Source organism: Sinocyclocheilus anshuiensis, unplaced genomic scaffold, assembly GCF_001515605.1.
Source record: "Sinocyclocheilus anshuiensis isolate Anshui unplaced genomic scaffold, SAMN03320099.WGS_v1.1 scaffold454, whole genome shotgun sequence".
In the NCBI taxonomy this organism is placed as follows: Eukaryota; Metazoa; Chordata; class Actinopteri; order Cypriniformes; family Cyprinidae; genus Sinocyclocheilus; species Sinocyclocheilus anshuiensis.
The window spans coordinates 1643607-1658821 of NW_015548217.1; the positions used below are offsets into that span (position 1 = coordinate 1643607).

A 15215-nucleotide genomic window follows, 5' to 3' on the forward strand; every position below is an offset into this window, starting at 1 on the left:
GTTCACCCAAAAATGAAAAATCTGTCATCAATTACTCACCCTCATGTCGTTCCAAACCCATAAGACCTCCGTTCATATTCAGAACACAAATTAAAATATTTTTGATGGAATTTTGCGCACAAAAAGTATTCTCATAGCTTCGTAAAATTACAGTTGAACCCCTGATGTCACATGGATTATTTTACCGATGTCCTTGCTACGTTTCTGGACCTTGATCGTGTAAGGACACTTGCTGTCTATGGGAGGGTCAAAGAACTCACGGGATGCATCAAAAATATCTTAATTTGTGTTCTGAAGATGAGGTCTTATGGGTTTGGAACGACATGAGGGTGAGTAATTAATGATAGAATTTTCATTTTTGGGTGAACTATCCCTTTAAGTTGACTATTTAATGGTGTAGTACAGGGATCCTCAAATCTGGCCCATGAGATCCACTTTCCTTCAGAGTTTAGCTCTAACCCTAATCAAACACACCTGAGCATGCTAATCAATGTCTTCAGGATCATTAGAAAATCACAGGTAAGCAAGTTTGATCAGGGTTGGAGCTAAACTCTGCAGCGCATTGGCACTCCAGGGTAAGATTTGGGGAACCCTGGTGTAGTATGTAATATTGACAGCTAGTGGTTGAAATGGGTACTGCAGTCCAAATTCAAAATACTGGGGGTATTCAAAACATGCGGGTTGCCAGATTGAGGACAAGCAATAGAAACAAGCTCAGTTGACACTTAAAGGCAACGAGCCTTACTCTGTAAGCTGATGAGTTGATTTATTTGTGGTTTAATATGCCTCTGGTCATAGAGATTTTTAGATGGATGCAGAGTTTTTTTTTCAGGTTGGGTAGAATCTGCTATCTCTAAACCAGTTTGTTTACTCGCTTCCATGACTGTATACATATTCAGTAAAATGGCAGTGGGCGGAGTCACATAGACCAAAACAAAAACAGACATTCCAACAAGGAACGCACATTTAAATGTACAATAACTGGCAGTAGCATTGTTTTTCAGAGAAACAAGTAGGTGAACTAAGCATGTCTCCTAAATATGTGCAAACATATTATGGTAATTTTATGCTTTAGTACAGAACAAAAAAAATTAATTACATACGGAACCTTGAATCTGTCTAATTTTCTGGGGGAAAATTTTTTTGGGGGGGCCATATCTCCCAGCCCTAAATGAAATACAAAAAAAATTGAAGGGAAACGAAAAATTATTTTAAAAAAACAAACAAAACACAGACCCGACAAGATGCAGCAGCTCTATAAACCATGACAAAAAAGAGACATGGCAACTATACATTTTTTGTTAAAGAAATTTATTCGGCCCAAGGCACAAGACTGAGAAAGTTAAGAAACTGTCAGGGGAATCTGAGCACATAATGGAAACTGGAAATTAACTAAAACAAAAGGTCATGCGTGCAAGAGCCAAAAAACAGCTGAACGTTTTCTAAAAAAAAAAAAAAATCATTAGGTCATCTTTTCTGTTTTGCTTTAAAGGGATAGTTCACAAAAATTCTGTCATCATTTACTCACCCTCATGTCATTCCAAACCTGTATAAGCGTCTTTCTTCTCCGAAACACAAGATGATTGCGGAGAATCAACAACTGGCTGACGATCTGAATGTGTTTTACTGCAGATTTGAAAAGGATAGTCTACCCCCCCCCATCTGCTCTGATCTGCACTTCACACATTCACCTACCACCCCTGCAACCCCCCTCCCTCCCTCCCCCATCATTCAACCTGTGCTTAAGGTCTGTGTAGAGGATGTGAACCGGGTCTTCAGGAAAACATACTTGGTAATAAAGCTCTTCTGATTCTGATTCTGATATTTAGAAGAATATTTTTTCCCATAATATGGAAGTCAATGGCTACTGAAAACTGTTTAGTTACCAATATTCTTCAAAATATCTTAATTATTGTTCAACAGAAGAAAGAAACTCATACAAGTTTGGAACAACACAAGTGAGTAAATGATGACTGAATGATCATTTTTGGGTGAACTAGCCCTTTAAGACGATTATACAACTTTAAATGCCGAGTTTCTAGGGATTCCAAGTTTGCGCCACATTCACATCGAGAGCTCGCGTGAGTGAGGAGACGGCGTCTCCAGGAAGTGCATGATGACAGTGCCGGCTGTAAAACCATCATGTGTCTGTGAATATGAACACTGGGGGTTTGGGTAAGTATACATTACCTCCCGCTGGAATCGTCTCATTTCACTGCGGCCCTGCCGGACTCCACTGCATCTCTCCTCCACCTCCATTCTCTCAGCATGCTCCAGCTCCAACGCCTCCAGCTTCTCAATCACATTCGAGCGCCCACTAAGAATGCAGAAACAGAAAGAGATCTTAACAGAGACATTACAGTGCAGTGTAGATTCTGCAGTTTCCGGCTTAATTTGCCTCTCAATTCAAGCAATCCTTTCACACATGCTGTCTGACTGACAGACCTCTGCTCTCTCAATGCTCGTATGGAGATCATCAGTGAAGGTGAACTGGAGGAACCAAAAAAATGTGCACCAAGATATCAAAACATCACGTCTTACAGTGTAAATTCAGTAAAATGTACAGCTCATTTTAATTACAGGCCTGCTGCTCAGTGTCTATTAGAAATCTCAAGTCTACGGCAGTAATAGTTTTATTGCATATTTTTACTTTTTTATTTCAATAATGTTTACTGCATTATTCTCTTATCCTGTCATTTTTGTTCTTTGCACTTTATTTTATAAATTACTTTTTACTTTAATTATCTGAAAAAGAAAAAATAAAACGAATAAAATGTTTACTAAATCAAAGAAACACTATATGGCATTATTCTAATTTAATTGGTTAATATTTATATTCAATTTTTACTTTAAGGGAGTGTCTTCAAGAGCAAAACAACTAACATTATGAATATAAAAACAAGTTTAATTTTAAATTTTAAAATATATTATAAACTACTGTTTAAAAGTTTGGGGTCAGTAAGATTTTTTTATCATTTTTTATCTTTTGATTATCAAGGCTGCATTTATTTGAGCAATAATACAGTAAAAAGTGAATTATTACTACAATTTAAAATAGCGGTCTTATATTATGAATATATGATCAATTGAATTTATTCCTGTTATCAAAGCTGAATTTCCATCATCATTGCTCCAGTCTTCAGTGTCACATGATCTTCAGAAATCATTCTAATATGCTGATTTGCTGCTCAAGAAATTTCTGATCATTATCAATGTTGAAACCAGTTGTGCTGCTTCACATTTTTGTGGAAAGTGGAAACCGTGACACATTTTATTTTTCAGGATGCTCTGATGAATAGAAAGATCAGAAAAACAGCATTTATTTGAAATAGAAATCTGTTGTAACATTATAAATGTCTTAACTGTCACTGTTGATCAGTTTACTGCATCCTTGATGAAGGTATCGATTGGTAAAACTTTTATCTTCCTCGGGAAGGAGTTAAATGTGTCTCCTGGTTTTGATGACCTCAAACACACGAACATTCCCCGACATACAGTCAGGACTTCAGTTCACAAAACCATGTCTGAAAATATTAAATTATTTTTTTCAAATTTTGCCCTTATTTGGGTTCTGCACTGCATTGTCAGCCTCCTTAAAAGGAAACAAGAAAGCCAGTCAGTGAGGTATTTGTGTCACATGACTGCTCACAGCCTCAATGGCTACTAGATACAAAGTGGCACAATTCCCATAAACCCAAATTAAACCAGAGTAGAGAGCGTTCTGTTCTTTCTCTATGAATTCTTCAGTGCTGCTCATCTATGCTTGTCAGGAAAAGTACGTCAGAGATGTTGTTTGAGACGGCGCTCTCGAGGGCTTTGACCTCAGAGGGTTGATGGGAGCTCCTTAAAAACAGCAGCATTTATCCTGTTAATTCAGTAGTAAATGCAAACAAATATAAGCTTATAGATTTCAGCTGAATACAGGCTCAGGACTCAGAGACCTTCCTCCGTTCATTTGATTAATGAAATGTCTCTTTTTACAATTTATTAACAAGAAAATAATGTGGAATGCTAGATAATGGTGACTGAACAAATCCCCAGTGTGTCAGTGAGATGCTATAATGGATTTATAAATAGCTTGAATCAGTTTTTATATTTATATTTTACGTTTTCATTTTAATTTTTGTTAAAATTTTAGTAGTTTTGTTGTTTATTTTTAGCACTTTTGGTTTATGTCTACATTTTTAATTCAGTTTTAGTTATTCTAGTACATCAAGTTAAACTAAATTGTGTAAATGGTTTTTATATTTTATTTCGGTTACATTTTTTTATAGGTTTGGTTAACTAAAATAACCCTGCAAATCCCAGATGTGAGGGTCTTCTGTTTTAGTTTTTTTAAATAAGAGATTGTACTGATAACTGTAACTTGGATAGTTTTAACTAATTTATTTAATTATTTAGATTACAGTTTTCAGCACAATTTAAGCTATTTATTTATATTTATTATCATTTAATATAATTTAATTACATTTATTATAAATGCTGGGGTGGGAAAATTATAAGTGTTATTATATGTGTTATGTCAAAGGTCCCTGTTATTGTTAAAATTGTAATAAATTATTAAATTGTATGAATTCAATAGATGACACATGCTTTTCGATTATTAAAATTAAATTAAACCATTAAAAAGAAAAACACAGAATCTGGGTTATGTTATTCCTTTGGACAGTATAACAAAATATCAAAAATAAAATAGAATTGGGGAAGCAGTGATGTTTACTGACTGTTTACGGCAGGGCGCCTATCTAATGATCTCCATTATTCCATGACAAAAGCATGTTGCAAAACACTTTCTGGCCTAATAAGGCACATGTGGTTTTATCCCTGTTATACACCGAGTGTAATCAGCATGCCTTAAAAGGAGATGCAGAGTGCAAGTGTGTGAGGGAACGGCCTGCGCTCACCTTCTCTCCGGGCTGAACACAGACTCTTGTCTTTCCGGACTGCGCAGGCGGCTCCGTTTCTCCGGCTTGCGGGTTTCTGCGTCTCCACGACGGGACAGAGCACGGTGCGTGCGTCCGAGAGGTTCGGCCGGGTGGCTGTCGGTGCTGGTGACGGTGCTGCCGCTGGCATCCGAGTCCAGAGAACTCATGGAGCCGCTGATGTGGGAACCGTTGGACAGCAGGCTGCTGCCTGATGGGAAGGGGTCGCTAGGAGCAGGAGACAGGCAGCGCGGGACGCCCCCCATCTCTGCACTGTGCCGGCTGGACGAGCTGCCCGTGGGCGACAGGGGGTCATGAGAGGGCTGGGAAACAGCCGAGTGGAAGGAGAGCCCGCTTCGGTCCACCTCGTCACCGTTCACTGAGCTCTGATCCGAGCACCGGCTCACCATCGACCCCTCACCTATAGAGTGCAATGGAGAAGAGTGACTTCATGAAGGGTTTTAGCCAAACTAATGTGTATTTGAATTCATCTAATTAATTAAATTATGTTTATGATGGGCTGAGAAATTTGACGGACAGGTCTGGACTGGGCAGCCGCGTTAAATGTCTTAATCATTTTAAAGCATTATTTCTTCCACAATTAATCGCACCAAATTAGCGTGTTAAATCAACAGCCGAATGTCTGCCACACCTGCAGAGGGCAGTGGTGAGCCAAGAGGCGGCATCTCGCTGGAGGACCACGTCTGGGACATGTCCGCCTCTCTGCTTTGCAGCTCCTCCTGCCATATGATGGAACTGGAGTCGGGAGTCTTCTCTGCTTCTGGGATGCCCGAGCCGGTCACCGCTACCTTTGCTGGGCCTGGTTCCTGAAATCAAGCACATAACACCCATTGTTTCACTAATCGCTGAATTTACTGTATAACGCTGAATGTCACGGAATATGGCACATTTTAAATGAATAAATCAAAAGTAGGGCTGTACATGTAATCATAATCATTTAAAGATTTTTTTTATTTAAAACAATATTGTTATTTACATTTATGCTAAAGGCATAAACGTAAATGAAATAATAATTTGAAATAATGAAATAATATTTATTAAAACAGCATTTTGTAAGGAATATCCCACAATATCAAAATTGTTCGTCTATGCTTTAATTCAAAGGGGACCTATTATGCAAAAAATCACTTTAACACAGTTGTGTGACTGCAGTGTGTGAAAACAACCAGCCTGTAATGGTAAAAATCCACCTACTCATTTTTTTATAATCCCAATAAATCATAAACAGTCTCTCAGAACAAGCGATTCCAGATTTCTCCCTAGGTACACGTCACCATAGGGAAAAGGTCCCACCCATTTGTGACGCTCTCTGCCCTATTAGCATAGACACAGGCCTGATTGAGTAGCAGCAGTCCACCATTACTGTAGACATACAATGTCAGTGCCAAATAGGCATTACAAGTGTTGCATTTTGGGATGCACCAATGAACATAGGAGCTCCATAGACTCCCTCCATCTGAGCCGCTAAAGACACTGTGGTTAAGTTTCATTTTCGAAGGAAATATCCCGGAAAAAAAAAATGGATAAATTCATGCCAATCATTTTACATGTCTGATTCTGAAAGAGGGATCAATACCAACGCTTCGTGCTCGAACGTCATCCAGACAAAGCAAGCGCGTCATATTTTGTTTTCAAATTGCCTTTCTGAAAGAGCTTCTTGGCACTCTGTAAGGCTAATGTTGCTAAAGCTACCATCGTCTCTGCCTCTTATCACTGATGCTGCCTTCACGTGCTACCAGAACGATCGTAAACAGGAATGTGGTAGTTAAAAAATGCATATGAAAGCAATGTGAGTTGATCGCTTGAGAGTTTCTGACAGTTTCAGTGCACGAGATTGTGTTATTGTTGCTGGTGTGCCAGACTCTGAAGCTCCGCCCTCTTCTGAAAAGGGGGCGGGAGCACCAGCTAATTTGCATTTAAAGGGACAATGACAAAAACGGCGCGTTTTGGCTCATACCCTAAAAGTTGCAACTTAAACAAGCTATAAAAAATGAACTGTGGGGTATTTTGAGCTAAAACTTCACATACACACTCTGGTGACATCAGAGACATATTTTACATCTTGTAAAAAGGGGCATAATAGGTCCCCCCTAACAGTTAACCTGTTGTGCATCCCTTTCTTTGCTAAACCGAAAGGAATTGATTTAATTTGTTAACATCTTAAAAGAATAATTAAATTGTTTATGCATTCATTTGATTTACATAGTTTTTGATAATAATATTGCATTAAATAATAAAACACAGGCACAGATAAAAATTTGTGAATTCTACTGATTAGACATCATTTTTGATTATTAAAATGCAATAAAACCACAGTCCAGAAACTTAAAAACTGAAATCGTGGAATTTGGGAAAACAAAAAATTCCGTTTGAATTTGGGAACACAGAAATCGGAATTTGGAACAAATAAAACTGATTTCAGAGCACAGGTTGCAGTCATAAAGTACCTGTGAGGTTGCTGGTTCCACTTTGCGTTTCTTCTTTTGATTTTGCTTGTTGGTTCTTGGATAAACCACTAGCTGTTCACTCCACCTGGTAAAAGACAGAAGAGGTCAAGCTCATCTCGTGTCCCATCGGTGGGGAGACTGACGCCCTGAACACGCCACATACCCATTGATGATCTCCTTGTTGTCTCCTCGTATGTAGTACTCCTGCTCCGGGGTGATGATGCACAGAGCGTTCTTCTGTCCGGTCCTGGCCTCAGCGTCGATCACATCAGTGCACAGGTTCATGTTGACCGTCCCTTGCGGTAGTGTACTTGGCTGTGTGGGACAACAGATGACAAGTTAACGGCGACAAAAGTCCAGATTAATTTTGGTCAGACAGAGACAGCAATGGCTCAGATTTCATATATCTAGGAATGAGTAAAATATATATTGTGATCTTTGTCATTTAACCTCACTTCCTGCCGTTTCTGCTGAAGTAGCTTGTTCTAGAGCAACAGTTTCTGAGTAAACACGTACGTCACTGATACAGTTCTCATATCATTAAATCAGTGCGGGGACCAGCCTTAATCATTACTGTAGTGCTGATGCCATTGTTCCGATGCTCCAGGCCTGCCACCATCAGCCCGTGCCAAACACGTCACTGGAAACATGCCTTTATTTACGCCTGTCACCCTGGTGTGCTTTGAGAGGCTGGTCACGTCACACATTAAAGCTGTACTGGACCCACATTGGACCCCCAGCAGCTGGTCTAATGACAGCAGATCCATTACGGTCCCACATCAACAATAAGAACACTGTCAGAGTGCTGTTCAATGACCTCAGTGGCTCAGGACTGCACAGACTCATGATACATGGGTACTTCACACAGATCAACGTGTACAAAACCATTCAAAAGTTTGGGGTTAGTACGTTTAAAAAAAACCTGAATCCTGAAAAATAAAAATGTATCACAGTTTCACAGAAATATGAAGCAGCACAACTGTTTTCAACATTGATAATAATCAGAAATGTTTCTTGAGCAGCAAATCGGCATATTTTCATGATTTCTGAAGGATCATGTAAAATTCAGCTTTGATCTAAGAAATAAATTACATTTTAATATATATTCACATAGAAATCGGTTACTTTAAATTGTAATATTTTGCAATTTTGACTGGACAAAGAAAAGTGTATAAAGAGTATAAAGTGTAAAAAGAAAAGTGTATATGTTATGTATGTATAAGTCGCTTTGAAGTTTTCGCAATTTTAAAACCAGCTTTCTGACTACATTTGTTTATTTTAAATGATCCTCTGGCAGGGCTCTACGCTTTCTTTTCTTTTTAGGAGCACTTGTGCTCCTAACTTTAAAAATTTAGGAGCACGTTCAAAATTTTAGGAGCACCTTCTAAACAATTAAAAGTAATGTTATCAAAAAGTAGCCTTCCCATTACGAGGTGATATTTGACTCCTCTAACTCAATGAATCTCTCACTTTGCTTATGAAAGGATTCATGAGGTATGTCTGTGATACATTACTCAACGCTGCAGAAACACGTAGACACATTTGAAGCTCCCCTGAGCACAATCACAAATATGATGATGATCGGGTCAGTCGCACTGGTGCTCCTAAAAAATGCTTTATAGTCGCACGCAGTAGTTTTCAGTCGCAAATGCGACTGAAATGGTCGCACTGTAGAGCCCTGGTCTGGTGTCACTTGTTTTTTTTTAAGAATGTTAACTATGATCTCATTTAGTCTCAATTAACATGAGGTCATAAAACTTTTTTTTTTTTTTATCTGAAAATCAGAAGACTTGAAATTCTGTGCATGCATCCTGTGTATGTGGTCCTTTCTTGCTATTTTGGAGCTTGAACAAGACAGTAAGTCAAACTGGTTTGGAACGAGATATGAGAACGAGCATATAATGGCTTAATTTGTTGGGTGAACTGTTTCTTTAAAGCACTGGACTGAGATTCTTTCAGTGTTAAGATCCAGAGATTCACACTCCACCGTCTCGCAACTTCTGCCCGGGCTGTTATCAGACGTTCTTGCAGACTCGAGATGTAAAACAGGTGCCGTCTTTTCCTGATTCCTTTTATGGCCATTTTAAGTGATCTAGCTTTATTAAAAGCTGCCAGTAAACTCCAGGGAATGCCAAATATGGCAATTACAGTGTGTCACAGTTATAAACTGCAGCAGTGTTTCTGTTTCACTACAGAGTGAGTGCTGCAGAGGGAAAGAAATCTGGGTAACGAGACACCAGCAGCATAAAAACAGAAGACACAACAACAAAGAGTCTCACGTCACTTCGTGCACAGCCCCGAAAACACACGGGACATTATCCCACATTATCACTTTTAGCACACATTATCCCTTTGTTCCAGCACAAATCATGATAGAAACCTAGATGTATCGGATTACTAATTTCATATTATTTTATCCAGAAGGCCATTCAAGAACAAACCCAAAACTGTAGCATAAATTCCTGTAAAAGTGCCAGTAGCCACAAGCGCACAAATAATTTGAGCTGTGTGTGTTAAAGTTAGAAAGCAGTTAATTTAGGTCTTTGGACTCGCTTGGGTTGGGGGTGGGAGTCTTTTAGACTTCTTCAGGTAAGAGAGGAAAATATGAGGCAATGCATGAAAAAAAAAAAGAAAAGAAAAGAAAAACAGGAAGAGCAAATAGCTAGAAGCAGGACTGTCATCAGGGGGAATGTCGTCCCGCTGAGGTCCTCACACATCTGCCCTGCGGGGACAAGGGGCCCACGCATAAAAATACAGTCACAGGCCCTGTGAATTACAGCAAAGGCCCAGGCCAAGGCCAAATCCATCATAACGACTTAGTAAACATGTTTATAGGCAGTGAATCAATGGCTTATCGGAAACAAAGAGTTTACGTTTGCCAAGCTCGCCATTCATGCATTTCACGTTATTGTGGTTTTTATTCCAAAACACATCAAATCTCATATCCTTTCATTGTCTTGCTATGCTCAGCTTTTTTTTAGAACTGTAATAAAACTAAAAATGTTCTCTTGCTCACTTGCCAGTTTGTCCTGCATTGTAAGGAATCAAACTGCATAATAACTATTTTACAGTCAAATACAGAATGAAAACAGATTCCTTGTTTAATAAAAGATTTTTAATGGCTCTATGTTCCAGTTAAAACAAGGATCAGTGAATGAGGTCCTCTATAACCACTGTCCATCTTAAAGCGACAGTTCAGCGAAAAACGGTAGTTTCTGGAGCCTGTCGATGTATGGAAAGAGCTGCGTAAAGTTCTTTATTCAGAAAAACATCATGGATGCATACAGATTTGGAGTGACAACACTTTCATTGTTGGGTAAACCATTATTTTAAGTTTCAGTTTGTTTCTCACACAAAGCTTAACTTTCGGAGACTTGAAATACAGCCCATGAGCCATATGAACTACACTGTCAAAAATGATTTTTCAAAGTTGTATAAAACAAAGGCTATTGGAAAATGATTTACAAGAAAATACTAACAGGCCATGATGCAAAGCTCAACAGTTTCCCATTTGTTGATGAGGGCAGATTAAAACACAAAAACAGCCAGAAGGACAAGTTTTTAGGAGTGACAGCAATGTTTTGGGTCACAACAACTGTTTTATTGCAAACGTAAGTGGCACAATAGCAAAGCTGCTCCATTTTCAGGTAGCTGCTCTTATTTTACAGCACATATGTGCCCAGACGTGCCATGTCCTCTGTTAAAACACACCTATGTGAATCTTCCAGCTCAGCAACACCTGAGGGCTATAAAACAGACGCATTTCATATTCAACACCTGGCAAACGGCAGCCCCTTCTGTCTAAAGCAAACGGTGAACTCCAGCGGATCTCAGATGATCAGAGGTCTAAAAAAAAACAAGATAAATGTGGGGTCGCTTGATGTACGATGTAAAATCTGTGTCTGAAACAAACTCTGCTTTACTCTGTTAAGTTAGTTTTCTCTAGGTGTTGTGACAAAGCCCTCAGCGGAACGAGAATCTCAAAGCATATTTAACATTTCGATGTGGTTTTAGGGGGCTAACGTTCTCAGAGTTTAGCACCGTCACCCACAGTCCTCAGCAGTTTCTCCTAATAAGGGCATATTGGAGGGAAACGCAATCCTGAGCGCAGACTCCACGTTAAGAACATCTCAGTCTGACAATTAAAATACTTTGCTTCAAGACCGCAGCTGCATGCACATAATGTTTATACGAGTCACTAGTGAAGCTAGATGAATGGCTACTTACCGGATGACTCTCTTAATGCAACTGACAAGTTATGGGTTTAGAGAGTTCATGTGTTTTAAAAAAACTACAACCATACTGGGATACGATTACAACAGAGCCTGGAGTGAAATGAGCACACTTGAGCATAGAGGTCGATCGATATGGGTTTTTCACTGGCCGATGCCGATATTTAGAAATCAGGGCAGCCGATTGGCCGATATATGATGCCGATTTTTTTGGCCGATTTTCTTTCTTTGTTTATTTTTTTCTTCATTTCATAAAAGTGAGTTTGAGTAAATGATTATTGCAGGGTACAAGATATTAATAGTAGTAGTAGCCTAATTCAGAGTAATAATACATGGCTCAAAACTTAAGCACCTTCTCAAAACAGTTCTGAAGCATGCTTTTTGTTTATGTTTGCTGACAGACACCAGCGTTTCCCACAGACTTGCAAATGCAAATTCATTCTACGCCAGCAGGAGGCGCTGTTGGAGCGGGAAGAGATATAGCGGTTTCCTCGGTAATGGCTGTACTCTAATAAGCACTGCGCTCACAAACGCTACTTTATCAGGCATTACAGGAAAGACGAAATGAAAATGACACCAAAGCTTTTCTGAAGATGGTCGGTTCTTTTTAAAGATACATTCATATAAAAACACCCGCGCTGCATTTTAATTTTGAAACGTGCAGTGATCAGTTTATTCAACGAAGTAACTCATTGTATGGGAAACACTGGACACTGCTATAAGTCAAATGGCCAAGTGATAACAAAAATAAAGAGTTCACACATATTATATAGCCTGCTGCTCACAACTGCTTAAGAGTGCACTGGCCACGAGCGATGACATCGTGGATGCTATTGTCGGACCTACACACACATTTCACGAGGAAAGTTAACGTGCACGTTACAATCAGCCCAGAAGTTTCGTCTGAACTGCACGTGTTTCTACTTTCACAAGCAAATGACTTGTTGCACTTATGAATATGATAACTTTCCGGCATCAATTCTAGTAGGGTAAACCGTAATTACGCTTTCGAAACGGTTTGTTTTGCCCTGCCATCATTTGCTGAAACTGTGTGTGAACAAGAAGCGGCTGCAGAGTGTGAGCTGCTCTGTCTCTCACGCAGCCAGAGAGAGATTCTCCGGCGTTCCGCAACAACGCTTAGCTGCCCATAGATGCGCCTGCCTATAAATCGGCCTAATTTGCAGCACAATCGGCCGATGCCGATTAACTAAAAAATGCCAAAAATCGGCCAATTAATCGGCCGGCCGATCAATTGGTCGACCTCTACTTGAGCGTTTCTTAAGCTCAACTGAAGTTCACACTATACATAGCAAACCCTTATATAGCTAAAAACTAGCCATAAAAGAACCAATGTAGGTTCAATGGAAAAACATGCCTATCATGACATTTCTGTACAATAATCTTGAATGTTTCTCAACACTAAAAGTGTGTTCAGTTCTCAAAAATGAAATACGCTAAAAGGTTAATGCTCTATCGCATTTTAAAAATAGCATAACTAAACCCGACCCCAAGCCGATACTGACAGTGTTAACAAAAGCAAATGAGTTAAAAACATTTGCTCAAGCAATCATTTTATCTTGCTTCTACAAGTCTTTAAGCTCTTTTATCGTGACTTGTGTTTGACGGACTCGTACCGAGCACTTCACATCACAAGTGCAGTGCTTTACCAGGTGCGCTACCGAGCAAGTTTACTACCTCAGAAAAGCCAAAAATATGGAGTTGGTTATGTGATGCAAACATCAAAATGTATTAGTTTGCAAATGCACTATGGTAAAAGTGTTTCGAGCTCATAACATAGTATTGTGCAAGAAAACTTATTAAAAATAAGTCTTTATTAATTGATAATCTGCCTCTGTAATCATAATCTGTGTGAAAAGGAATAAAAGTTGTTGGTGTTTTACTGCCACTAGTGTTCATTCGGCTGGAAACTGCAGTGAATTGTATGTACAGGTTCATTATTGAAAAAAATTAGGGGCATGTTTCACCAATGAACCAGGGTTGAAAGGAACGTTCACTAAGGAAACAGTATCTCTGACTATATAGAGGTAAAACAGACTCTGTGCTATGAGAAGATTCCCAGGAGAGAAGAGAAAAATCAATTAAGACATTCACGAAAATCCATTTAGCTTCTTAGAAGTGAGCTAGTGTGCCATGTGCTCAAATATCAGTTCAATTCACAGCTGTAATGCAACCACCTTTACTAGAGACACATTTCAATACTATAACATGCAAAACAAAGTTAGAGTCCTACTACTTAACCCTAAGCACATTTTTGCACAAAAAAAAACAAGCCAAAGCATTATGCTTTGCTTATATCCATACTCTGAAGAGCCTTTTTTTCTTGACCTAATTTAACAGCATTTCCTGAAACTCCTCACACTGATGAAAAGACTATAAATACAACAGGGCTGACAGAATTTTCAAAGCAAAACAATGGCAGGAAACTCTGTAGTACCCTGAACTAGTTTGGACTGTCCTCACCACTCACTGGAAATAAAAACAATGTCCTCCCTCAGCCATCTCGCACAATGATGTGACTCCAACCTTCTGCCTCGTGTTGCAATGCAGAATGATGAATTGCACGACGGTATTGGGCATTGCTGCAGTAAGCAACCTAAGCGTCGGGAGTCGAGGGTCCGGCGGGACTCAGCACTAGCACTGAGCCTGTGTGTGGGCCTCACTGTTTACACACAAACACTGTAATCTCCGGGCAGATCAGGCAGCTAATTTGGTCACCCATGTCACATTCCTGTGAAACAAACAGGCTGAGCCGGGCTCTCATTAACCACAGGACCGTGTTCCGCTGGTCCACATCCCCGATGGACTCCCTCAGCATTTCTCATCTCTGAGCTGCTGATGAAGCAACAAACTTTTCTTGGATTATTTTAGTTCAGGAATGGTTATGTTGTCTTTTTATTGGAGATGATTCCACTAAGGGTTGGTTTAGGGCTGCAACAACTAATGGATAAAATAGATTATTATCGATTATGAAAATCATCGACAACGATTCTCATTATCGATTAGTCGGGTCTGCCCACCGTGCACGTCCAACTTCAGAGGGTCGCGTCAAATTACAGCACTGAATTACGCATTTCTATGGACAAAATGCATCTAAAAATAGTGGTGGAAACAGAATGAGATGCTGCAGGAGAGTTACGTGATCCAAGCTGCCCAAAACATGAGAATTCTTTATTTTAAGCTTTAAGCTAATGCATTAGCGTAATGGCCTGCCCTGTCAGGCATTTTGACAGATGCGTGTGCATCCTCAGCGCAAAAACCTTCAGTTTACGGTCATATCCTTACGTATAAATGTCACACATTCACGAGAGCATTTCCATTTTTGCATAAAGGTCCGTCCTGACAGTCTGTTTTAAGTTTTAATCTTTACTGAATGAGCACCGGCGCGGCGGGCGCGTGCGCGCACGTCAGACAGACGGAAAACAGACAATTAATAATCAACGCAAAAACATTCATTGTGCTGAAATATCTGTTGTTGAAAATTAAATGAAGGTTTAAAAGGTCAACATGCATTGCGAGTATTTTATGAGAGTAGGAACTGTAAGGGGATAACAGCGTGTAATTGTCAGAATATA

General features: G+C 39.5%; 1 protein-coding gene across 6 annotated transcripts in view; it reads right to left on the minus strand.

Moving 5' to 3' along the window:
• The window catches only part of mprip (myosin phosphatase Rho interacting protein), a 64945-nt gene that overhangs the window by 29621 nt on the left and 20109 nt on the right, over nucleotides 1-15215 (minus strand). For all 6 annotated transcript variants that reach the window (XM_016440855.1, XM_016440857.1, XM_016440856.1 and 3 more), the window contains exons 4-8: nucleotides 7554-7705; nucleotides 7391-7475; nucleotides 5575-5749; nucleotides 4905-5343; nucleotides 2191-2317 (exon numbers count right to left, since the gene is read on the minus strand). In XM_016440855.1, coding sequence (XP_016296341.1) covers nucleotides 2191-2317; nucleotides 4905-5343; nucleotides 5575-5749; nucleotides 7391-7475; nucleotides 7554-7705 — 978 coding nt within the window. The remainder of the gene's footprint in view (nucleotides 1-2190; nucleotides 2318-4904; nucleotides 5344-5574; nucleotides 5750-7390; nucleotides 7476-7553; nucleotides 7706-15215) is intronic.